Below are 26,156 nucleotides of genomic sequence, written 5' to 3' on the forward strand. Positions count from 1 at the left end.
CAAGATAACTGAGGCATTGATGTGTGGAAAAGTAAGCAAAGGCATCAATTGTAAAATAATAAGAATGGAGTTAAAATCATCCCATTACATACTCCCTCTCCCTGAACCAGCTTAGCTATGTTTGTGATTCTCTAAAGTACTTTTAAAATAACAACTTTCAGTAAGACGCATTAATCTTTTTGTTTTTTCTTTTTAGACAAACTATGAAAACAGAATATACAGTCTGAAAGTAGAGTGTGGACCTAAATACCCAGAAGCACCTCCAACAGTTAGATTTGTAACTAAAATTAATATGAATGGAATAAATAATTCCAATGGAATGGTAAGTTCACATGGTAAAACCAACCTTCCTGTTATTCTGTACTCTGCAGTTATTTACAGTAAAAATTCCATTGAGCGTTATGGGTGGGTGGGAAAGAGCCTTCATAGTTAAATGGTACATTATAAACGATTATTTGTTTAAATGAATAATTTAATTTTGTGATTATTTGGCTTGCAAACAATGTACAGGTGTAAATTGAAGCTTTTCTTTTTAAGTTGAGTAAAACAGCTTTGTGTTTAAGCAGCTCCTTTACAGAATTCCTCTTCAGTGAAGCTTGCGTTTACCTAAAAATACGGAATGCTGTACTGCTCAAGACTTTGGATATCTTCCTTACTTAACCACTAAGGATCATTTAAATCTCTCTGAACAGTTTTGGCTATTGCTTTCAGCTAATGCAAGTCATTAAGTATAAATCACTTTTTGTTACTCTTGACATTTTAAATTTGGGGAGTACTGAGAATGAAATTGAAATTGCAGTCTTTAAATATGTTCTTATTTGCTAGGTAAGAGACTCCAGATGAAGTTCCAAACTTAACATGCAGTTTTGTTTTGAAAATTGGGGGCCTCTCAATAAATTCCATATCAAATGTGCATGGGTTACAAGTGAAGTGGTTTGGGAAAGACCAACGCAATCCCATTGACAAATTAATAATCCAGGAGAAACCTTGAAACTGACTATACAAAGTGCTATCAGAGTAAAATAAAAAAAATTGTATTTTTTTTCTTGTTTCTATCATAGGTGTTATTTATAGGAGAAAATATTTCATATAGAAGGATGTGTTTTCTTTTTGTTGACAGGGTCCTTTTATTGTCCTTGGTCACAGAGTAGTGGTAATCTGTGTTTATACAAACGAGGACAGCACTCCTGCAACTGGATTAGCATTGATAGTTCCCAGTACCATTGCATTGCCCACTGATGTCAATATGACTTGCCTGTACAGGGCCAGTGCCTAAGTAGGAGCTGGGTTTAGTAAACTCAGCTGTTTTTGTTGAATAAAATTACAGACAACAACAAAATTAAGAGGTCTTCCTGGTGAACTGCAAAATTGCTGCAGCGCCTATGTGGGACTGTAAATAGTAGACTACAGAACCCACTAGCAAGCTTGAAGGTTTCCCTGTCTGAAGGTCACTTTTTCAGGTATAGTAACTCATCTCTAATAGGTTTCAGAGTGGTTGCTGTGTTAGTCTGTATCAGCAAAAAGAATGAGGAGTACTTGTGGCACCTTAGAGACTAACAAATTTATTTGGGCATAAACTTTTGTGGGCTAAAACCCACTTCATCGGATGCATGCAGTGGAAAATACAGTAGGAATATATATATATATACACAGAGAACATGAAAATATGAGGGTTGCCATACTAACTCGAACGAGACTACTCAATTAAGGTGGGCTATTAGCAGCAGGAGGAAAAAAAAGTGTTTGTAGTGATGATCAGGATGGCCCCTTTCAAACAGTTGACAAGAAGGTGAGAATAACAGTAGGGGAAAAATTAGCATGGGAAAATAGTTTTTGTGTATCCACTCCCAGTCTTCATTCAAGCCTAATTTAATTTCCACACAAAGATGGACTACAAGCCATCAGGAACAATATCCCTGATAACGTCACGGAAAACCTGGTGGCTGAACTTCGTGACTTTGTCCTCACCCACAATTATTTCACATTTGGTGACAATATATACCTTCAAGTCAGTGGCACTGCTATGGGTACCCGCATGGCCCCACAGTATACCAACATTTTAATGGCTGACTTAGAACAACGCTTCCTCAGCTCTGGCCCCCTAACACTCCTACTCTACTTGTACTACATTGATGACATCGTCATCATCTGGACCTATGAGAAAGAAGCCCTTGAGGAATTCCAGCATGATTTCAACAGTTTCCATCCCACCATCAACCTCAGCCTGGACCAGTCCACACGAGAGCCACTTCCTGGACACTACAGTGCTAACAAATAATGGTCACATAAACACCACCCTATACCGGAAACCTACTGACCGCTATACTTACTTACGTGTCTCCAGCTTTCATCCAGATCACATCACACGATCCATTGTCTACAGCCAAGCTCTAAGATACAATCTCATTTGCTCCAATCCCTCAGACAGAGGCAAACACCTACAAGATCTCTATCAAGTGTTCTTAAAACTACAGTACTCACCTGCGGAAGTGAAGAAACAGATTGACAAAGCCAGAAGTTCCCAGAAGTTACCTACTACAGGACAGGCCCAACAAAGAAAGTAACAAACCGCCACTAGCTGTCACCTTCAGCCCCCAACAAAACCTCTCCAGCGCATCATCAAGGATCTACAACCTATCCTGAAAGATGATCCCTCACTCTCACAGATCTTGGGAGACAGGCCAGTCCTTACTTACAGACCGCCCCTCAACCTGAAGCAAATACTCACTCACCAGCAACCACACACCATACAACCAAAACACTAACCCAGGAACTTATCCTTGCAACAAAGCCCGTTGCCAACTCTGTCCACATATATCTATTCAAGTGACAACATCATAGGACTTAATCACATCAGCCACACCATCAGGGGCTCGTCCACCTGCACAACTACCAGTGTGATGTGTGCCATCATGTGCCAGCAATGCCCCTCTGCCATGTACATTGGCGAGGCTGGACAGTCACTACACAAAAGAATAAATGGACAGAAATCAGACATTATAGATGAATAAGAATTATAACGTTCAAAAACCAGTCAGAGAACTTTTCAACCTCCCTGGACATTCAGTTACAGACCTAGAAGTCGCAATTCTTCAACAAAAAAAACTTCAAAAACAGACTCCAACGAGAAACTGTAGAACTGGAATTAATTTGCAAACTGGACACCATTAAATTAGGCTTAAATAAAGACTGGAAGTGGATGGGTTATTACACAAACTAAGAACTATTTGCCCATGCTAATTTTTCCCCTACTGTTACTCACACCGTCTTGTCAACTGTTTGAAATGGGCCATCCGGATTATCACTACAGAAGTTTTTTTTTTTTTCCTCCTGCTGATAATAGCCACCTTAATTGAGTAGTCTCATTAGAGTTGGTATGGCAACCCCTATTTTTTCATGTTCTCTGTGTATATCTATCTTCCTACTGTATTTTCCATTGCATGCATCTGATGTAGTGGGTTTTAACCCAAGAAAGTTTATGCCCAAATAAATTTAATCTCTAAGGTGCCACAAGTACTCTCTCTAATAGTCCATTTGGGGACTAGAGATTTTCCCTTACGGTAAGAATGTCAGTACTGGGTCAGACCAGTGGTTTGTCTAGCCCATATCCAGTCTTCCAACTGTGGCTGCTGCCACATGCTTTAGAGGGAATGAACGGAACAGGGCAATTATTGAATGATCCATCCCCTGTTAGCCAATCCCAGCTTCTGGCCTCAGAGGGTTAGCAACTCCCAGAGCATTGAGTGGCTAATAGGTCCATCAATGGCTGTCTTCCATGAATTTATCTGATTCTCTTTTTTGAACCCAGTTATACTTTTGGCCTTCACAATATCCCCTGACAAGTTCCACAGGTTGACAGTGTGTGTTGTGTGAAGAAGTATTTCCTTTTGTTGCCTTTTAATTTCATGGGGTGACCCTTGGTTCTTGTATTATGTGAAGAAGTAAACACTTCCTTATTCACTTTCTCCACACCATTCATCATGTTATAGACCGGTGATTTTCAAACTGCAGGGTCGCGGAATGTAAAACACTGGGTCGCGGCAGCTCTGGTCAGCACCGCTGACCGGGCCATTAAAAGTCCTGTCAGCAGTGCTGCCTGGCTAAGGCAGACTAGTCCCTACCTGTTCTGACACTGTGGTACATCCTGGAAGTGGCCAGCAGCAGGTCCGGCTCCTAGGCAGGAGGGCCATGGTGCTCTGCATGTTGCCCCCCACCCCAAGCACTGGCTCCACACTCCCATTGACCGGGAACTGGCCACTGGGAGCTGGGAGAGGTGGTGCCTGTGGGCGAGAGCTGGGCGGAGCCACTTGCATGTGCCTCTGCCTAGGAGCTGGGCCTGCTGCAGGCCGCTTCCAGGGCACAGCACTGTCCACAGTGCCAGGACAGGCAGGAAGCCTGCTTAGCACCCCAGCTGCTCCACTGATTGAGAGCAGCCCACACCCTCATCCCTAGCCCCACCCTGCAGCCCTCACCCCCACACACCAACCCTCTGCCCCAGCTGTGAGTCCCTCCCACACTCCAAAACCCTCATCCCCAGCTCCGTTGCGTCACGGGCATCAAGAATCTTCGGCTGGGTTGCCAGAAATAAAAGGTTGAAAACCATAGACCTTGCTCATAGCTCCACTTAGTCATCTCTTTTGCTAGCTGAACAGCCCCAGTTTTTTTAATCTCCTCATATGGAAGTTGTTTCATGCTCCTAGTAATTTTTGTTGCCCTTGCCTGTACCTTTTTCCATTTTAATATATCTGTTTTTGAGATGGGGTTACCAGAACTACACGTAGTATTCAAAGTGTGGGTGTACCATAGATTTACATGATTATGATATTAACTGTCCTATTATCTTTCCTTTTTTCTAATGGTTACTAACATTGTTAGCTTTTTCGACTGCCACTGCATCTTGAGCAGATGTTTTCAGAGAACTGTGCACAATGACTCCAAGATCTTTCTTGAGTGGTAACAGCTCATTTAGACCCCATCATTTTGTATGTGTAGTTGAGATTGTTTTTGTTTTTCCAATATGCATTACTTTGCATTTATCAACATTGAATTTCATGTGCCATTTTGTTGCCCAGTCACCCAGTTTTGTGAAATCCCTTTAACTCTTAGTTAAATCCAAAGGATATTGCAATCTCGAATAATTTTATATAATCTGCAAACTTTGCCACCTCACTGTTTACCCGTTTTTCCAGATCACTTTTGAACATGTAGAGCAGCACTGGTTCCAGTACATAGCCTTGGGAGACCATGCTATTTATCACTCTCCATTGTGAAAACTGACCTTTTATTCCTGCTAGGGCTGTCAACTGATTTAAAAAGAGTAATAGAATACCATTTATTTAAATATTTTTGGATGGTTTCTACATTTTCAAATGTATTAATTTCAATTACAACACAGAATACAAGTGTACAGTGCTCACATTATATTTATTTTTTATTACAAATATTTGCACTGTAAAAAACCAAAAGAAATAGCATTTTTCAAGTCACACGTATTGTAGTGCAAACTCTTTATCATGAAAGTTGAGCTTACAAACATAGAATTATGTACAAAAAAACCTGGAGTCAAAAATAAAACCATGTAAAACTTTAGAGCCTACAAGTCCACTCATTCCCGTTTCTTGTTCAGCCATTCACTCAGACAAACAAGTTTGTTTACATTTGCAGGACATAAAGTAGCCCGCTTGTTCACAATATCACCTGAAAGTGAGAACAGGTGTTTGCATGGCACTACTATAGCCGGCGTTGCAAGATATGTGCATGCCAGATGCGCTAAAGATTTCATATGTCCCTTCCTGCTTCAGTCACTATTCCAGAGGACATGCATCCATGCTGATGATTTCTGCTCGATAAGAATCCAAAGCAGTGCAGACCAACACATGTTCATTTTCATTTTCTTAGTCAAATGCCACCAGCACAAGGTTAATTTTCTTTTTTGGTGACTTGGATTCTGTAGTTTCCACATTGGAGTGTTGCTCTTTTAAGACTTCTGAAAGCATGTTTTACACCTCATCCCTCTCAGATTTTGAAAGGCACTTCAGATTCTTAAACCTTGGGTCGATTGCTGCAGCTCTCTTTAGAAATCTCACATTAGTACCTTCTTTGCGTTTTGTGAAATCTGAAGTGAAAGTGTTCTTAAAATGAACAATATGTGCTGAGTCATTCTCCGAGACTACCATAAAATGAAATATATGGTAGAATGTGGGTAAAACCAAACAGGAGACCTATAATTCTTCCCCAAGGAGTTCAGTCACAAATTTAATTTACACATTCTTTTTTTAACGTGGATCATCAGCATGGAAGCATGTCCTCTGGAATGGTGGCCAAAGCATGAAGGAGCATATGAATGTTTAGCATATCTGGCATTTAAATACCTTGCAATGTTGGCTACAAAAGTCTGATGTGAACGCCTGTTCTTATTTTTTCTGACCCCCTCAAAGAATTGTAATAGAATGGTTTGGCATGATTTCCTTTCACAAAAGCTATTGACTCTTCCCCTACATATTGTATTCATCTGTGTCTGATAATTCTGTTCTTTACTATAGTTTCAAAAAATTTCCCTGATACTGAAGTTAGGTTTAGCGGCCTGTAATTGCCAGATAGCCTCTGGAGCCTTTTTAAAAAATTAGCATTACGTTAACTATCTTCCAGTCATCTGGTACAGAGGCTAATTTTAAGTGCTAGGTTACATACCACAGTTAGTAGTTCTGCAATTTCATATTTGAGTCCCTTTAAAACTCGAGTGAGTCCTGGAAACTTACAGTACCTCAGAGTTGTGTACACCAGAGTTATGAACTGACCAGTAAACCACATGCCTCCTTTGGAGCCAGAAGTAAACAAGCAGTCAGTAGCAGAGACCTCTTCCTCCTCCGCCCCCCAAAAATCAAATACATTACAGTATTGTGTTTATTTTTTTAGTAGTTTACTTTTAAAGGGAAAGCAGCATTTTTCTTCTGCATAATAACATTTCAAAGCTATATTAGGTCAGTGTTCAGTTGTAAACTTTTAAAAGAACAACCATAATATTTTGTTCAGAGTTACAAATAATCTCCATTTCTGAGGTGCTCATAACTCTGAGGTTCTGTTGTATTACTGTTTAATTTATTGATTTGTTCTCAAACCTCTTCTGTTGACACCTTAATCCTTGACAATTCCTCAGAAGTGGGTATTCACCCATGAAAGCTCATGCTCCAGTATGTCTGTTAGTCTATAAGGTGCCACAGGACTCTTTGCTGCTTTTACAGATCCAGACTAACATGGCTGCCCCTCAGATGTGGGAATCTCTCTTGTCTTCACTGCAGTGAAGACTGAAGCAAAGAATTAATTTAACTTCTTCACAGTGGCCTTGTCTTTCTTGAGTGCTTGTAAACGGCCTGCCTTGCCTCTGGCTGGTCGACTTGGTAATTAGCTCTCCAGCCTCTATCAGCTGGTGTCTCTCTGCCGCTAGCTCCTGCGTCCCTCCCAGACCCCGGATGACCCTTTCTCTGGGTGCTACCCCCAGGCAGTACCCCCACAGTTTCTGTGAGTGTCCCCACTCAGGGGAACCACCACCCACTATCCCCACCCTGCCTCAGTATTTAGCTACTGCCAGCCACCATCTAGCCCCCACTCACTGGGGCAGACTGCCGTGTCTCAGCCATTAATCATAGGCAAGGGGGGTTTGGACCTGCTGCCTTGGCCTACCTGTGGGCTGCTCTCTGCAATCCCAGTACCCAGCTGGCCTTAAACTTGGCCGCAGCCTGGGGTTTTCCAGACCGGAGTTCCCCAGCTCCCTTGGCCTTCCCCCAGCCCTGTTCTACCTAGGTACCTTCTCAGCTCCCTAGCAGCCAGGCCCTTCTCCCTCTACTAACAGAGAGAGCATGTCTGTGCTCTTGGCTCAAAGCCTTTTTATAGGGGCTGGCTGTGGTCTGTTTGGGGCATGGCTCCCAGCTGTATCTACTTCCCCAGTCAGCCTGGGAGCTGCTTGCCCCAGCCCCAGCCCTCTGCTGGGCTGTTCTAAGCCCTTCAGGGTAGGAGCGGGTGACCACCCCGCTACAGTGCTCCTTTAGCACCCTTTTCATCCAGTGGCCCCATGGGTTGTTTGGCAGGCTTCCTGCTTCTGATGTATATAAAACAATTTTTGCTGTTAGTTTGTCTCTTTTGCTAGTTGCTCTTCAAATACATTTTTGGCCTGTCTAATTTTATACTTCACTTGCCAGAGTTTGTTCCTTTTTTATTTTTCTCAGAAGGATTTGACTTCCAATTTTTATAGGATGCTTTTTGTCTGATTGTCTTTTTTTACTCTGTTGTTCAGCCATGGTGGCATTTTTTTTGGTCCTCTTACAATTTATTTTTTATTTGGGATATACAGTTTAATTTGTGCCTCTATTATGGTGTTTTTAAAACTCTTTTGACTGTTCCTTTTAATTTCCATTAAACCAGCTTCCTCGGTTTTTTTGGTAGTTCCCCTTTTTGAAAATAAGTGCTACTATGGTGGGCTTCTTTGGTATCCTTCTCGCCTCCCCCCCAAGATGTAATTAAATGTAACATTATCGTCACTATTGCTGAGCTGTTGAGCTATATTCACCTTTTGGACCAGATCATGTGCCATTTAGGACTAAATCAAAAATTGCCTCTACCCTTGTGGGTTCCAGGACTAGCTGCTCCAAGAAATAGCCATTAATGGTGTCTGAACTTTTATCTCTACATCCTGTCCATAGGTGACATGTACCTAATCAATATGGGGATAGTTAAAATCCTCCATTATTACTGAGTTTTCTGTTTTTGTGGCATTTCAGATCTCCTGAGCATTTCACAATGACCATCACCATCCTGGTCAAGTGGCCAGTAGTATATTCCTGTTTCTATACTCTTATTTAGGCATGGAATTTCTATCCATAGAGACTCTATGGAACAGTTTGATTAATTTAAGATTTTTACTGTAATTGACTCTATGCTTTCTTTCACATAGTGCCACTCCCCCACGGGTATGACATACTCTGTCATACCTGTATACAGTACACCCACACTATAACAAACCTAGTCCCTGGATCCCATTTCAAGTCTCACTGCCGTGGCAGGAACTGATAGCTGTTCCAGCCTGGCTGTCAGCCCTCGCCACTGCTGGAGGAGCTGTCAGCCACCCCTCACCTCACTGCACCCAGGTGGTGGGGCTCTTTTGCGATAACAAACAAATGGCTTGGATCCCGATGGGTTTGTTATAGTGGGGGTGTACTGTATACAGGAATGACAGAGTATTACTGTGTACCATTGGTTATCATCATTCCACCAAGTTTCTGTGGTGCCTATTATATCAATATCCTCATTTCACACCAGGCATTGAAGGTCACCCAACTTAGTATTTAGACTTCATCCAGGACCACTGTTTTTTTGTTTTGTTTTGTTTTGTTTTGTTTTTCCCCTTACTTATCCTTATGTGTAAATTATGAGTATTTAAAATAGAGAAGTATTCTCCAAGACAGTAATACTACCGCAGTGTAACAGTGGAGAAGAGCTGGAAGGCACTGAACCGTTTCTATTGGAGGCATGCAGATATTATATTCTGAAATTCTTAGGCTAGTACTGGATCTAATTGAGCTCTTTTATTGAGCAAGACAGTGTGCTAATTGCTAAACCTCAACTAGCACTGTAAATAATATTTCAGAAATCCTTCAAAAAGAATCCTTGAAAATAATAAAACAGTTTTGCTGTACCTCAGAGCGTTTCTGTCCCATAAAAACCAGTATTTGCAACCCAGAAATATTGCTATTTACCCAAGCTGTGGTGTGGTGCATAATGAACACATGTATAAATAAATGTTGGTATAGGAAGCAGCCAGATTGAAGGTGCCATTCGAAAGAGCTTTGCTGTATAATGCTTACAATGTTGTTTTTAGAATCCTCCCCTTAGTTAAAACAAGTAATGGGTGCCCTTGTTCAGTAATGCAGAACAATATACCTTTCCTGTTTTGTCTAGGAATATGTATCTTAGTTTCATATGGCTTATAACAAACGTTTGTTAGCTTGTCCAATCTAAATAAAATAGAGCTGGGTGCAGAAAGGTAACTTTGTTTCTTGGAGTCTTTAGCTTTTTTCAAATTTGGTTTCATTCTGTTTCAGAATAAAACCTCAAAATTTTGAAATGCTCTGCAAAAGGGAGGCTGGACCCTAAGCCCTGGTGTCCCCTGAACCATGGACCTTATGTTCTAGGTTCCACGATTCCAAGGCAGTCTACTTGGTGTACTGCTGCAGAGCCACTGATCCTAGAAGCCCTCGGGTCTTCTACTCAGAGGCAGCGCCTGGCAGACTGTCTTATAGCCCTGGACCCTGGAATCCCATGATCTGCAGGCAAGCTGATAGGAAACCAGGCAGGTTTCTGTCAGAATCCTGCCCAGTTTCCAGGGGAACTTTGTTGAATCATCACAACATTTCAGTTTCAACAAATCGGGAAATTCTGATGGAAAAACTATTTTGTTGGAATTTTTCCAACCAGCTCTATAAAATAATCACTTGTAAATAAATGATTTATTTTTTAACTCACCAAATAGCCTCAAGTGGCATTAGGTTGAATTATCGACCAAAATCATTACAGGTGATTCGTTTCTGAAATTTTACTGTTCTTTATGTAATCTGTCACATTTTTAGTGTGCTCATCACCTTGGTACACAAGTTCACATACAACACGGTAAAGATCTGACACGCTGCTCTGAGCAGTGTGTTAAGGGGGCCGGGCTGGGGCCAAGGAGTTGGATAAGGGGCAGAGAGTCTCAGGGGCTCCCCCCTGCCCCCCAGGGTCCAGGAGGCAGGAGATGTGGGGGGGGGGGCAATTTTGGGGGCCCTGCAGTCCAAGAGTGGCCCAGGGTATTAGCAGGGGGCTGGGATCAGCCTGCTGTGCTTCCCCAGCCCCAGCCCCAGCCCCAGCCCCAGCCCCAGCCATGTCACGCGGGGGAGGGGATCCCCCGCACTCACTGGCAGCGGCAGAAGTGGAGCAGCCTGGCCCCAGCCCACTCCACCAGCTCCCAGCCGCAGCACTCCACTTCCTACCACAGGTGAGTGGCCCCGCCTCCCAGCGACATGGCTGAGGCTGGGGCAAGGAAAGTGGAGCGGGCTGGGGCCATGTTGCTCGGCTTCCCGCTGCAGATGAATGCTGGGGGTGTCCTTTCCCCAACCTCTCCGAGCTCACAGGCAGCAGGAAGCGGAGCAGTCCGGCCCCATCCCGCTCTACTCCGCCAACTCCCAGCTGTGGCGCTCTGCTTCCTGCCACAGGTGAGTATGGGAGGCATCCTTTACCCAACCTCCCCATACTGTGCCGTGGCTGGGAGGTGGCGGAGCTGGGGCCACGTTGCTCTGCTTCCCGCCGCTGCCGGTGAGTGCCTGGCAGGGGGTGTGGATAGTGGTCAGAGCAGTCGGGACAGGGAGTAGGAAGGTTGGGTGGGGTCCTGGGGGTGATTAGGGACAGGGCTCTCTCGAGGGGGCATCAGCGAACAAGGAACGCCAAAGCAAGTTCGATTATAATGCAATCACCTATAACGCAGTGAGATTTTTTTTGTCTCTGAAGGACTGCATTATATCGGGGTAGAGTTGTATCTTGTCTGATTTATGGCACAACCCTAACGAGGAGTGCTCCATTTCAGTTTTAAGGTGAGAGCATGGTCTGGAAGTTAGAGCGCAGGATTGGGAATCTGATGGGGACCTGAGTTCTGTGACTGGCTTTGCCTCAGACTCACTTCTTAACCTTAGATGAGTGACTGAACTTTCTGCCTTGATTTCCAAATCTATAAAATGGGGATAACATCATTGGGGTGTTGTGAGGATGAGTTAGTTTATAAAATCCTCATAAATCCCCAGATTAGGTGGACTATAGAAGTGTGTGTGTGTGTATGTATGTATGTATGTATGTATTTAGTGGATATATATATTTTCTTTAGTTAAGTTTTTTTCTTCTAAAGAAGTCTCAGGCCAGTTTTAGAATCACTAGTTTAATAAATGTTGGTTTTGAGAGAGAACACAGCTGATAATCTGCATTTGTATTATAAATACATTGTAATTACCAAGAAGGTTAGCTAGATTAGATTAATTAATTGTTTGTATTTTCCAGGGATTCAAATGACCAGCAGCAGTCATCTTTGAAAGATAAAATTCATCCTTTCTTTTATCTAAAAATGGGAAAGTATCTATGCATTACTTCTCTAAATAAGAATTAGGGCCCTATCAACTTCACAGCTATGAAAAATGTATCACGGACTATGAAATCTGGTCCTCTCCTCCCTTCCCCCCCAGTGAAATTTGGTCTTATGTGTTTTTATACTATACTATACAGATTTCAAAGGGGAGACCAGCGTTTCTCAAATTTCTGACCCAAAAGGGAGTTGCGGGGGGGATATGTGTGTGTGTGTGTGTGTGTGTGTCACAAGGTCATTTTACGGGGACTTCAGTATTGCCACTCTTACTTCTGAGCTGCCTTCAGATCTGGGCAGCTGGAGAGCAGCAGCTGTTAGCCAGGCACCTAGCTCTGCAGGCAGTGCCCCACCAGCAGCAGTGCAGAAGTAAGGGTGGCAATACCATACCATACCACCCTTACTTTTGCACTGCTGCCTTCAGAGCTGGGTGGCCAGTGCGGGGAAGCTGCTCACTGAGGGCCCAGCTCTGCAGGCAGAAGTAAGGGTGGCCATACTATACCGTGCCATATTTACTTCTGTGCTGCTGCTGGTGGTAGCTCTGCCTTCAGAGCTGGGATCCCAGCCAGCAGCCGCCACTCTCCAACTGCTCTGAAGGCAGCGCCCCGCCAGCAGCAGTGCAGAAATAAGGGTAGCAATATTGCAAGCTCCCTCCTCACCCCCAATAACCATGCAACCCCCTCATCTCCAAAACCTTTTTGCGCCAGGACCACTAAAATTACAACACTGTGAAATTTCAGATTTAAATAGCTGCAAACATGAAATAAATAAATAGAGTGACCAAAATGGACCATGACTTTTTGATAGGGCCCTAATAAGAGTGTAACAGGGTCTTTGGCGGCTGAGTGGCCTAGTGGTTAGATTGCCTGGCTCTCAACCCCTGCGTGGGCTGAGTAGTTTCACTTACTATGTCCGAGGACAGGTAGTGGGACCTAGGCTCTCCCTCTCCACCAGGTTCCAGCCCAGGGCCCTGTGTGTGTCAATCCCTGAACCGTGGGGTTGGTGTCTCTCCTGGCGAGGGATCAGAATCTGCTGCCCTCGGCTATTTCCTACCAATCTGAGGCAAGGCTACTCTAGTTCAGTCTACCATAGGGTTCCTTGTTGGGTCTAGTCCCAGGTTCTTTCAGGGGCAGGATGGTGAGGGTGAGCTCCACAATGTCTCTGGGGTCTGCTCAGTCAGTTACTTCCACTGCTTGGGGTTCCTTCATAGTCTCCCCTTGGATAGGGAGCTTGCTTCCAGATGGCTGCCCTGGCTGGCAGGCCAGTGTTCCATCTCTTCAGGCAAGGAGGCTGCTAGCTAGCCAGCTGGCTCTTGTCTTTTCACCAGCCAGCACTGTACTGAGACAGGTTCTCCTCTTTTCTCCCCCCTCCAGGACTGGTATTGGCTTCAGGAATAATGGGGTGGGACTAGCTGGGCACAAAGGCTCTCCTTAACCTTTTCTGTGCTGGTGGGGTGGTTCCATTCATCACAAAGAGTCACACTTAATGTATTCTAGGACTCTGATATGCTTAGCATGCTTCAAATACAACATTATAGTATTTAATGTAATAGGTTTTTTTAAATTAAATAGTTTTGGGGGTAAGAAACATTTTTTCCTGGGTATATAAAATGTACATAATGATTTAGTAACTAGTTGTATTTCAGTAGTTCCTAAAGGATCTGCTCTAAATCAGGGCCTCATTATGTTAGGTGTATATATAGATATATTAAGAGATTGTTCCTGTCCTGAAGAGCTTATGAGCAAAATAGACAAAACAGACAAGAGACATTATTGTGGAGATTTTACTGATGGAAAACTAAGGAACTAAAAGATTTAAATGACTTGCCCAGGATCCCACAGGAAGTCTGGCAGAGACAGGAAGTGAGCCCATATCTAAAGACCACATCTTTCCTCTCTACTTTGTGACCTAAGGTTCCATTCCATTTAAATCTCTCATAATTTCTCAGGAAAATGCCTTGTTGCCACTTTGTGAGATGTTCCCTCTTGTGACAATCTGCTGCCCACCCTCCTGACTGCCTGTTTCATAGATCAGCTCTCGTCTCCTGCCCCATCCTGTTGTTCAAGGCTGTTAAATTCATTGGAGGAGTTGGGGCATCAGTCTACTCTGTTTTATCATCAGGCAACCTTTGCTGCCCAGGCGCCATGTTGTTGTCATATGCCAGATTGTGTTGTCAGTGTGAGGCTTCCTAGCAAGGAAGGTCCTCTTCCAGAAATGTAATACAGGCATGGATCCAAATGTTGCAGTAGCAATATAGCAGGTTGTGGGATTTCTGAATGGAGAGAAACAGAGGGAGCTCTCTTTGGGGGAGGGGATCCTCAAATTCCCAAAACTAATACATTTTTAAAAGACCAAGATTGATCACGTATCCACATTGACCCTCACTTTAAAAATGCAAAAACAGAGTTAGCAAAATTTCATTCCAGTTGCACTTCAATTCACAATATAGGCTCCTTTTCAAAAAGGTAGCCACCTATACTAAATATGCATATGAGCACTAACACTCATAGTGATCTATTTGTATATGCAACTGCTGGATTTGTACACAGAATTTAGAAATCTAGTTTTGAAAACCTGGCCCAAATAGATGAGTAGAACTAGGCAAAACTACTTATTTTCTGTAGAGGGTGTCATGGCCGTAAAATAAATTATAATTTTTAATGCTGTGGGGTCTCTCCTTTTTAGAGCCTATAGTGTATAACAGATTGATAAAACACAGGTTGTGTTTTGACATACTATTTATTTTCCCATGGATTTTGAGGATGTCTGATTTTTTTTTTCAGTATTCTTTAACAGTCTGTTGGTATCTCACAGGATTTGCAATCACTTGTGTTTATTTAAATACCATTTACAGCTGCAAGTGTTTGTTTCTTCTTTTTAAAGACTTGGGATTTTATCAACTATAATTCTGTAAACTCTGTTGTCCAGTCATCATTTTGAATCTGTTTATAGTGGGCTAAGCAGTTTGCTACTTTTTTAAAGTTATGCTATTTGAAGCATTATAAACACTGAACATTTTGCAGCATTCTTCTATAATTTATTCTATGTTTAAAAAGCATAGAAGAATTCCTTGGTTATTCTTGGATCGTGTATAATGTTGCTGCTATTGTCATTATTTAAAGATTTATATTGGATGTGCTGATAGAATAAAAATAGTTTTTGTTCTCAGTTTTCAGCTTCACTAGCCTTCAGACTTCCCTGGAAATGATGCTTCCTTGTACTTCAATACAATTTTAATATAAAGTGGGTACCCCCTGGGTATCTGGTTTTGAGCATTCCTAACACTATTGGAGCCAATGAGATAGCTGAAAAGAGAAGGCTTACTTTATTAAGGAGTATATCATAAGTAGATTGAATGTGTAATCTCTTACATGTAAAATAGGGCCTGCAAAGGGAATAAAACTAAGCCAAATCTTTTTTGCCTGTAAGATGTGTTATGCAGCAAAAGATGATGACTTGCAGAAAATAAAGTGGTTTGAGTTAAAAATAAATATTTATTAAGTCATTTTAGTAGTAGTGTGATAATGCTGAAAATATGCTCGGCACTGTGCAGAAAGAGACAGTCCCTACCTTGAAGATATTTGTCTGTTAGCTGAAAATCCCTAGTGAAGACCAGAAAGCCAATATTTGCACTGGTGAAAATCATTTTGCTTGAAGTTGTAATAAACTCCACCAGTGGAAATAAATAGTAGCTTTGACTGACTATATTAGAGGGGTGCTAGTGCAGCTACATTAGTGGCTGGCCACTGATAACTGTAAATGAGGCTAGTCCCCAGTCTACACATGTCCTAAAAAGAAGATTAAACAGATAAAGTGTGGGGAAAAGGGATATACCGTGCAATCAAAATGCTTATGATGAAAATGGGTATTCATCTTGTTTGTTCCACGTTTTCCTGTTTGTTTTAGATAGAAACAATCTGCAGCTGCCTCTCCAGCTATTTAATTCCCCATCTAACCATCACCCATGGTTTCACAATTATGTGAAGAATTATTTTTCAAACCCACTGAAATCCCACCTAAACTGTCTCCTAATCCATGCTTGCCTATCTGGCCTCCCTTAAATCAGCAAACTTAGGTTCTTGTCCCCTCCTGCTTCTTTACTGGAATCTTTCTCTTTCCACAGTCAGCCCCGGCCTTTGACAATCATCTGTTGCAACTCCCTTTTAATTCCAGTTTATAAAAATTCCGTGTCTGGTAAAACCACAATCTATTACACTTCTTTAAAATCTACCCTTCTCTCCCTCCTGATCTCCTTCCCAACCAAACCCTGTGCCCATAAAACATGGTGAGCCTGAGTTTTATTTCTGTTCTTAGTACACTTCCATCAAACAGCCAGGTTTTTCACTGTGCAAGTTTCCTTCCACTCTAGAATTCTTGCCTGTGGAGAGTAGTGTCTTGGACCCTATGCTGCATTGTGTGGGATATGGAGGGTGGGTTCAAACAGTACCATGTCCAGAGTTCAAATTTTGAAATGAAGCTGTGATGTTACTGGGCTCTGAGGCCTCAGTGGCACATTGTTTCTCTTCTGCTTAACGGCAATCAGAGAAGGCCTCTCCTCAATATAGCCCAGGAGGCTGGAAGGGAGGAAGGGTGTATAAGAGGGGGACATTTGTGCCTTGGAGAGGGAGGTCCAGACTAGATGCTGTCCTCACCAGAACTATTACTCTGCAGCTCAGGAAGTCTCTCCTGAGATGGGGGGAAGAGAGGGGGATTTTGGAGGGATGTATTTCTTCACTGTTATATTTCCTCTGGTAGTGGATTGATTTTAGTACTCCATACCTGCAAACAAATGTTAACATAGGTGAAAGCTGTGTTTGCAGTCACATAGGCTCCCACCTCACTCCTCAGAATTGCATCTCTAGTTATCTGTAACATATTAAATCAAATACTTTTTTAAAATGAGCTAGTAATTATAATGGTGGTCTGACCAATGCAACTTTCAAACCTTGCTGTAAAATATTTTTTTTTAAAGATGTTTCTTAATTGGTGCAAAAATCACTGCATAAACAACTGACTGTTGCTTTCCTTTTGCCACTGTTTTACCTTCAGTATTTAGTTTCTTAATATTGAAAGTAATCATTGGTAATCTTAATCTCCCAGTTGCTCCTGCAAATAATAAGCAGCACTATCCTCTGTATTCTGAAACCAGGTAGCTTGAAGTTAAGCAATCTAGGTCTTATCTGGAGGTAAAGTTGTTATGGCTAGAACTTGATATTTCTGAGTTTCTCATATTTTTATATTAAAAAGTAAAAATAATCTACAAAAATATTTTATGCTGTATATACCATAAAAGAATGGAAAAGGGTGCACACATTTTCCTTTGTAGTTTACCTTTAAACTATCAAGTGATATGCAATAAAGTCTCTGTGCTTTAAGAGGTCAATAAGATTATTTATAATAAGAAACAAAGCAGAATTGAGAAATGTCCTGATCTTATATGGAACTTTATAAGTCAAATTACTTCACTATTTCCAGTCATATTTACTTGGAGAAGTAAAAGGCATCAGAAGGGCCATATAACAATAAGCATTCAAAACAAATCACAGACAAAAGCTATTTATAGTAGGTAAATTTTCCTGTATAAAAATTAAAGCATAGAATATTGTGCAGCAAATTGCTTAATAAAGAATTGAAAGCCAATTTTGAGAAAACCACATATTGCACGTTGGTGCTGTAATCAAGTAATACATTCATATGATTGTTCTGTTTTAAATGTTTTATTGCAACATTTAGTAAAGAACTTTCGTTATGATGGATAAAAACCTCCCTACTTTTAGATATGGCCCCAATTTGGCATTGAACTCTCCATAGATTGACTTTCTCTTTGCCCACCCTCTCCCCCACCATTGAAGTTGATGTTGTTGAGCATGCTATGCAGGGGTCCAGCTGTGTGGGTCTCACTGCAGGATCTGAATTTGTGTGTAAGTATGCGCTAAGCATTCATTATAAATATTTTATGTATTTATAACACAGTTGGGAAGTGCTGAAGAGATTACTTAATAACTTAAGAAATGGTAGCATATGTTGCAAACTAAAACTAATTCTGTAGGAATTTTGTATTTTATGGTACAAAAACATTGTCCTTATTTAACTTGTGCTGTCTTTCTTTGCAGGTGGATACACGGAGCATACCAGTGTTAGCAAAATGGCAAAATTCTTATAGCATTAAAGTTGTACTTCAAGAGCTAAGACGTCTAATGATGTCCAAAGAAAATATGAAGCTTCCACAACCTCCAGAAGGACAAATTTACAGCAATTAATTTTAGCTGATTCTCAAACTTCTGTCTTAAAACAACCACCTTTTACTTATATTAATGTCTTGATTAAATCTCACAATGCAAACCACCCACACATTAAAAGAATTTCAGCTGGTATACATGACCTGGACGTTTGTAAGAATATATATACTATATGTACGCCCAGTGTGTTTTTAGGCACTATGGGAGGAAAAAAAGGCAGCACAATTTATTTTTTTCTCTTATCAAGACACTGTCATTTAAGCATAAGCCTGAAGTAGCTTAAAATTGAAATTCAGGTTTTACAAGATGAAAGCATGACAGAAAGTGTCAGATTGCTGTGGATTAATGTATGTTTCAGAAAATTAATCTCTCAAGAAGAAAAATTATAAATGGCATGCTTTATTCATCTGGCTTAGTTAAAAGAGCTGCAGTTAAAAATTGTTTTAAAGTAGCAGGTAAAGTGAATACTGTTGCTCTTCTTGTTTAATTTTTGCTAAGGTGTGGGTGCCGACTACTATTAGTGTCACAAAGTATGTTCAGGATTGTTTTGATACCTGTATTTATAAAAGGGGGGGAGTGGATTCTGTTAAGCGGCTCCTGTGTGTTACATGTAATGGACATGGCAAATATTTGTTTACAGTCTTTGTTCTAATAAACAATGCATTTAAGTTTTAGTGAAACAAACAAAGGAAATAGGTGTATGGATATGTGATTGAGATTAAAGTTAGTCTTAAAATGTAAATAAAATGTGGAAAGTATCCTCTGAGGCTGTGCCATTTCTATAATAATGTAATATATGTATAGTACTTTGCAGAGGTAGCAAAAAGTTAAACACAATGTAGCAGTGGGTCTACATGCACCTTTTATTCTTACCTCTATTTCTATATGCTTATTTTATTTGATAACTGAAGGTATTGGGATTATTGCAGAGGAGCAAATAATCTGCAGTTACACTTGTTTGGACAAACTTGCAGTTCAAAACCCCTTTTTAAAAAAAAAAAAATTAACTATTCATTCTAGAAATGACGTTAATTAGGACACTTGGCCTAAGCAACTCCGGAGCAACTTCTAAACTGGACTGCTGAAATTCTGTCCTGCTTCTGTCTTTTCATCCTTGAAACCATCTTCTGCAGCTGCTACTTTGTTTTTCCATGTCACATTTTTTTTCCCCTGCACTTATTTTAACCGCTTTTTTAAAATCTTCAAGCTAGTTTCCTTTTTGTTCTGTCTCACTTTCTCCTTACCCCAGTGACACATAAATGAGAGACTTCAGGCCTTATCATTTTTATTAAAACATCTTGTACTACTGTTAAGAACCGTGTGGACATGCTATATTTATCCATCTGCATTCCATGCTTCATGTGCCAATGGTGCAATTTCACTGGTTAGAATGAATTCTGCCCCTTCAACAGTGAATTCTCCCCCTTCTAATTTTACTTATTCCTTTCTCACTGTCGTTGTAGTTGGTGACATCCGTGGGTTAGTTCTGCTATAGGTTTCTCAATGTTGTTCATGTTACCTTACTGGAAATGAGACACTCTCTAATGTCTTGTGTGGAAAATGCAAAGATTTGTCCAGTTTACTAAAAAAAATTGTAACCTTGGGACTAGGTCAGTGACTTGTCATTCAAAACTTCATCAGTAATTCTCTTGAAAAAAACGAATTTAATCAAGTCATCAACAGCCAGGGAACTTTCAAGTTTGGTATCCTTATTGCCTATTCCTAATATGAAGAAAAAATTGTAGGAAAAGCAATAAACTAAGCTTTATTTTTTTTTGATAGAGTTTTAGGTGGTGGTTGTCAGTAGAGGAAAGCTGTATTTTAGAGTCCTTAAACACATCTGACACATTTCCAGAGTTCACTCAGTGAAATGATAGCTGTCAGCTACCTCATGTCCATGTTATAGAACACATCACAGTATAGGATGGAAAATTTGACTGAAGTGATTTCACCACTATGTATTCCTATTGCCTGATTTTAAATTAATTTAGATGTTTTGGATTCTGCTAAATAAACTTCCATTATGCTAGCACTGCTAGTCTATATGTAATCTGTTAAAATAGAAATGGAACTATTCAACTCAGAGAAATAAATTGTTAACTTTCAGGAATCTCTCTTTAGATTAAATAACTGGAAGAGATTGAGATACATTGCCAGACTATCATATGGTTGGTGACAGGATTAACAGACAACTAGTGTGAGTGCGGAGCCATTGAGAAACTCTCTCTCTCCACTGAGTCACTGAATACAGAAAAGTGTTGGCTTTCTGTTTGCACCACATGTTGTCCAAGTTAACTGTGCAATGTCTATTCCTCCTCTTTTGTTCTTCAATTATGGATCTCTGTGGAAATCTGCATGCCAGTTGCAGTTTTTGAGAACAAGATCCATTTTGCATGTTGCAAACAAGCTGCACTTGATTTTCAAATAGCCACGCTGTTTGCACAAAGGGTTAGCTACAAAACCACTCATCATAATGAAATCTAAGCAGGGCAATTTTGAAGCAATATCCCCCTTGTCCTATTGAAAAAAGGCCAGAGTTGTAGGATTGTGTAGTTTATCATTAAAGAAACTCTTAAAATGGCCATAGATTATTGTACGTAAGTCAATAGGTGAGACCCTTAAGGATGATTTCCTACTGTTAAAGGATTCAAAACATAACTGCTTGTCCCCCAATTAGGTCACATTATGGTTTGATAAGTCCAGTTTTTTGTCTGGTAATTTATTTTCTGTGCTTTTTGGGGGAGTAACTCTTTAAACCAGGTTTTAAAAAATGTATTACTATGTTAGTATTATGATATAATAGGATTTTTAAACATGGGTTTCCAATGGTTAGCTATTTGTAATTTTAATAAAAAAAAGTTTGTGCCTTTTTTGTAAGTACAATACAAGGGTAAATAGAGCACCAATTTAAAACAAACCAGATGGGGGAGAAAAATCAGAAACTCCACCTGTAGTTCATTTTCAAATTATGTTGGAGAGTTGGTATAATAGAAGTGATCTTTAACTGGAATTTAAACGTGTGCTGTACTCTGATACTTAGCAAATGTGCTAAATTAAATTCTGGGTAAATGCATAACAGGAGAAAAATTTACATATGTTGTATTAATTTCATGTATTGTAGTGACTTACGGTTTAAAATTTAATGAGCTGCCCTTTATTTCTACTACCTGTGCTATTTCTAATGTTCTGTATTCTTTTACATTTTGCAAGAAAGTGCAAAGTATTGATATAATGCCTGATCCTGCAACATGCCTGATGCACTCAAATCCCCTTAAAAGTCAATGGTATTTGAGGATGTGTATGTAGCACCTTCCAGGGTTGGACCAAGAGTGAGGCTACATCTTCACTACCCACCGTATCGGCGGGTAGCAATCGATTGTTCAGGGATCGATATATCACGTCTCATCTAGACACGATATATCGATCCCCAAATGCTCTTATATCGATTCCGGAACTCCACTAACCCGAACGGAGTTGCGGAGTCAACATGGGGAGCCGCGGACATCAATCCCGCACCGTGAGGACGGTGAGTAATTCGATCTTAGATACTTTGACTTCAGCTACGTTATTCACATAGCTGAAGTTGCGTATCTGAGATCGATTTTCCCCCCGTAGCGTAGACCAGCCCTGAGAGTCCTTAAACCATTGTAAAAAGAGGGATATGGAAGCCCAGCCAGCCTTAAATGTTCATTGTTACTGTGAATACATGTAAAAATTATGATTAGGACTGTCAATTAATTACATTTAACTCGCGTGATTTAACTCAAAAAACATTAATCATGATTAAAAAACTTAATTACCAGTTTAATCATACTGTTAATAGAATACTAATTGAAATTTTAATAAAATATTTGTGGATGTTTTTCTACATTTTCAAATAGTGATTTCAGTTACAGCACGGAATACAAAGTGTACAGTGCTCATTTTATATTATCATCTTTGATTACAAATATTTCCACTGAAAATGATAAACGAAATAGTATTTTTCAATTCACCTCGTACAAGTACTATTGTGCAATCTCTGTCGTGAAAGTACAATTTACAAATGTAGATTTTTTTTTTTGTTAGATAACTGCACTCAAAACCAAAACATTTCTAAAATTTTAGAGCCTACAAGTCCATTCAGTCCTACTTCTTGTTCAGCCAGTCAATAAGACAAACAAGTTTGTTTACATTTACAGGAGATAATGCTGCCTGCTTCGTATTTACAATGTCACCAGACAGTGAGAACAGGCATTTGCATGGCACTTTTATAGCCTGCATTGCAAGGTATTTACATGCCAGATATGCTAAACATTCATATGCCACTACTGGCTTTGGCCACCATTCCAGAGGACATGCTTCTATGATGATGATACTATTTAAAAAATGCATTATTTAAATTTGTGACTGAAATTCTCTGGGTGGAGTGGAGAGGGGGATTGTATATCTGCTCTGTTTCACCTGCATTCTGCCATATCCTTCATGTTATAGCAGTCTTGGATGATGACCCAGCACATGTTGTTCGTTTTAAGAACACTTTCAGTGCAGATTTAACAAAATGCAAAGAATGTACCAATGTGAGATTTCTAAAGATAGCTGCAGCATTTAACCCAAGGTTTAAAAATCTGGAGTGCCTTCCAAAATCAGAGGGATGAGGAGTGGAGCATGCTTTCAGAAGTCTTAAAAGAGCAACACTCCGATGCGGAAACTACAGAAACTAAACAACCAAAAAAGAAAATCAACTTTCTGCTGGTGGCATCTGACTGAGATGATGAAAATGAACATGCTTTGGATCATTACTGAGCAGAACCCATCATCAGCATGGACATGTTCTGTGGAATGGTGGTCGAAGCATGAAGGGGACATACGGATCTTAACCACATCTGGCACGTAAATATCTTGCGACACCAGCAACAACAGTGCCATGCCAAACACCTGTTCTCACTTTCAGTTGACATTGTGAACAAGAAACGAGCAGCATTATCTCCTGCAAATGTAAACAAAATTGTGTGACCAGTTGACTGAACAAGAAGTAGTGGACTCGCAGGATCTAAAGTTTACGTTTGTTTTCTTTTTGCAATAAGTTTTTTTTGTACATAGTTCTACATTTGTAAGTTCAACTTTCATGATAAAGAGATTGCACTACAGTACTTGTAATAGCTGAACTGAAAAATACTGTTCATTTTGGTTTTAACAGTGCAGATATTTGTAATAAAAAAGTGAGCACTGTACACTTCGTATTATGTGTTGTAATTGAAATAATATTTGAAAATGCAGAAAACATCCAAAATATTTAAATAAATGGTATTCTCTTTTGTTTAACAGTGCTATTAATTGAGATTAATTTTTAATTGCTTGGCGGCCCTAATTATGATTAATGGAGTATGTGGGTGACATGCGGCCAACATTACAATGCAAGTAATGTATTTTGCCCTAAAACCAAATTGTAATTTACAAGAAGATAAATATTTGGATTATTAATTGGATACTTTTAAATGTGTGGGGGGTTTGATTTACTTAGGTGGAAATGTATTTCCCCACTGCAACAGCCTCTGGGAACATATAAGTAATCAGAACAATAGAGCAAATATGTATGACCTGATTATCTGCTTAACCACTGCTGCAAAGGGACTGTAAAACTGACCGTCTGAGAATTCTACCAGTATAGAGGCAGTTTAGAAGCTATGCACTAGCCCCTTGCAGCTCCTGATGTAGGCAGTATGGTCAAAATATGTCTACACTCTTGCTAATCTCAGCTGCAAAGGTACTGCAAAGATTGCTTAAAGCTAGCTTTAAGCAATCTCTCCTCTGTTTGTTCAGGTCCCACACAAAGTGCATTCCAGCCAAACCCTCAAAGGGCCATAATATTTTGATACAGTATTCATAAGAAATGCAGCTCTAAAGAATCTGTTTTCAAAATATTCTAGGAATTTAGGAATTGCCATATCAGAAGGGGGCAATGGTCCATTTTAGTCCTTTCCAATAGTAATAGATGCTTCCGAAGGATTTTTCAAGCCCCTGAAATGTACTTCAGTATCCTGAGACAGGCATGCACACTTTTTTCTGAACTGCTTTGGTGATCTCTTTATTCTCTATAACATGATGTTTGATAACTTTTGTGTTTTGTATCACAAGATGCTTCTTGGCATGCCTGCTGAACAATTTTTGTGCATTTCAGACTTTCCTTTTCTCTTGCAGACCTGATTGGTTTTGTGCTGAAATGACCCAAGGCATATGTCATGTCCAAATGTTGAAAACATAAAAGTAACTTATATGTGCTTCCAAGTTGGGAGAAAATACAGGAAAGGATCGCATATGGCCAAGGAAAGACTATACATTTTATTAGTTAATATTCAACCATGCCCACTAAAGGTGTTGCATTTCTATTTTTATCTTTTTTGAGACACTAATATTACTCTTTCTATAAGAATGAAAGTGATGTGTTCAGTGGTTAAAATCAGCAACTTTTTTATTTTGGTGGTGGTACCGTTGTTTATTTTAAAAAAATACAGTGTATTTAACGCATCTGTATTCTTCAACTATAATGCTAAACTGTTACAAATGAATATAGTTACTTATTAATCCATAGAATGAAATGGTCATACCTGCTCTTTAAATAGCATCCTCTTGTTTAAGTAGTTTCAATGATTTTTTTTAAAATTTCGTTAGCATTTTAAAAAATGATGAAATGTAAAGCAAGATCACTTTCATTATTTATGCTGTTGTCAAACTCTATAAACAGATTACCTAATGGATGATGGTGAGATAGTGCCTGATTAACCATTATTTGGGATTTCCTGATGTTAAGTGCTAATGCATTTTTTCTATACTAATTTATGACTTTCCATCATTTCTTATGGAAACAACCCAACCTCCTGCTTTTAATATATACAGTATATAATATATAATAATGGTTTGTAGTGTGCGTATATACTCTACATCACAGATAAAAATGCATGGTGCAGATCATATTTACCCCAAAATACCCCTAAGGAGGAGTTATGTAGACATAACCAAGGAAGATGTTTTCATTAGCTGCATTCTGTGTGTACTTTTTTCTCTCCACAGTGATTCTTAAATTATGGATATATAAGTAAGTAATTTAGTACGTTGGGTGTTTTCATTATGCAATAGGGTCATTCAGAGGGTATGCAACTCTTTTTAAAAATGCATCAGTGGAAGAAAATAAAAGAGACTGGTTCCCTCTTGTTTTAGCTGGATAAAGATTCTCTAGGAAGTGATCCTGGTGGCTGTAAAGGCAGCTGTTACTGCCTGGACAGTCTTCATTGAAAGTAGCAAAGATCCTGTGGCACCTTATAGACTAACAGAAGTATTGGAGCATGAGCTTTCATGGGTGAATACCCACTTCGTCGGATGCACCCACGAAAGCTCATGCTCCAATACATCTGTTAGTCTATAAGGTGTCACAGGACTCTGCTACTTTTACAGATCCAGACTAACACGGTTACCCCGCTGCTACTTGACAGTTTTCACTGAGAAGACATTCAGTTGAATCTTGCGCAACAGACCTCAAAAATTCAATTTCTGTCATCCAACATTAAGAAGAACGAAATACTCTGTATTTGGGTTGAGCATTTGAAAAAAGTAGAATTAGGGAATTTTGCAGCTTTTCATAGAATATCAGGGTGGGAAGGGACCTCAGGAGGTGATCTAGTCCAGCCCCCTGCTCAAAGCAGGACCAATTCCCAGCTAAATTATCCCAGCCAGGGTTTTGTCAAGCCTGACCTTAAAAACCTCTAAGGAAGGATGTGTGTATATATATA

The 26,156-nt window shown here is 40.1% G+C and overlaps 1 protein-coding gene across 2 annotated transcripts in view; it reads left to right on the plus strand.

The window, feature by feature from the left end:
* UBE2V2 (ubiquitin conjugating enzyme E2 V2) overlaps positions 1–25,469 on the plus strand; it is a 55,215-nt gene extending 29,746 nt beyond the window's left edge. For both annotated transcript variants that reach the window (XM_050942078.1, XM_050942079.1), the window contains exons 3-4: positions 197–322; positions 18,265–25,469. In XM_050942078.1, the coding sequence (XP_050798035.1) occupies positions 197–322; positions 18,265–18,411 (273 nt within the window). In that variant the 3' untranslated portion in view covers positions 18,412–25,469. The remainder of the gene's footprint in view (positions 1–196; positions 323–18,264) is intronic.
* Positions 25,470–26,156: the final 687 nt, after the last annotated feature.

This window comes from Gopherus flavomarginatus, chromosome 2 (assembly GCF_025201925.1).
Source record: "Gopherus flavomarginatus isolate rGopFla2 chromosome 2, rGopFla2.mat.asm, whole genome shotgun sequence".
Classification (NCBI taxonomy): Eukaryota; Metazoa; Chordata; order Testudines; family Testudinidae; genus Gopherus; species Gopherus flavomarginatus.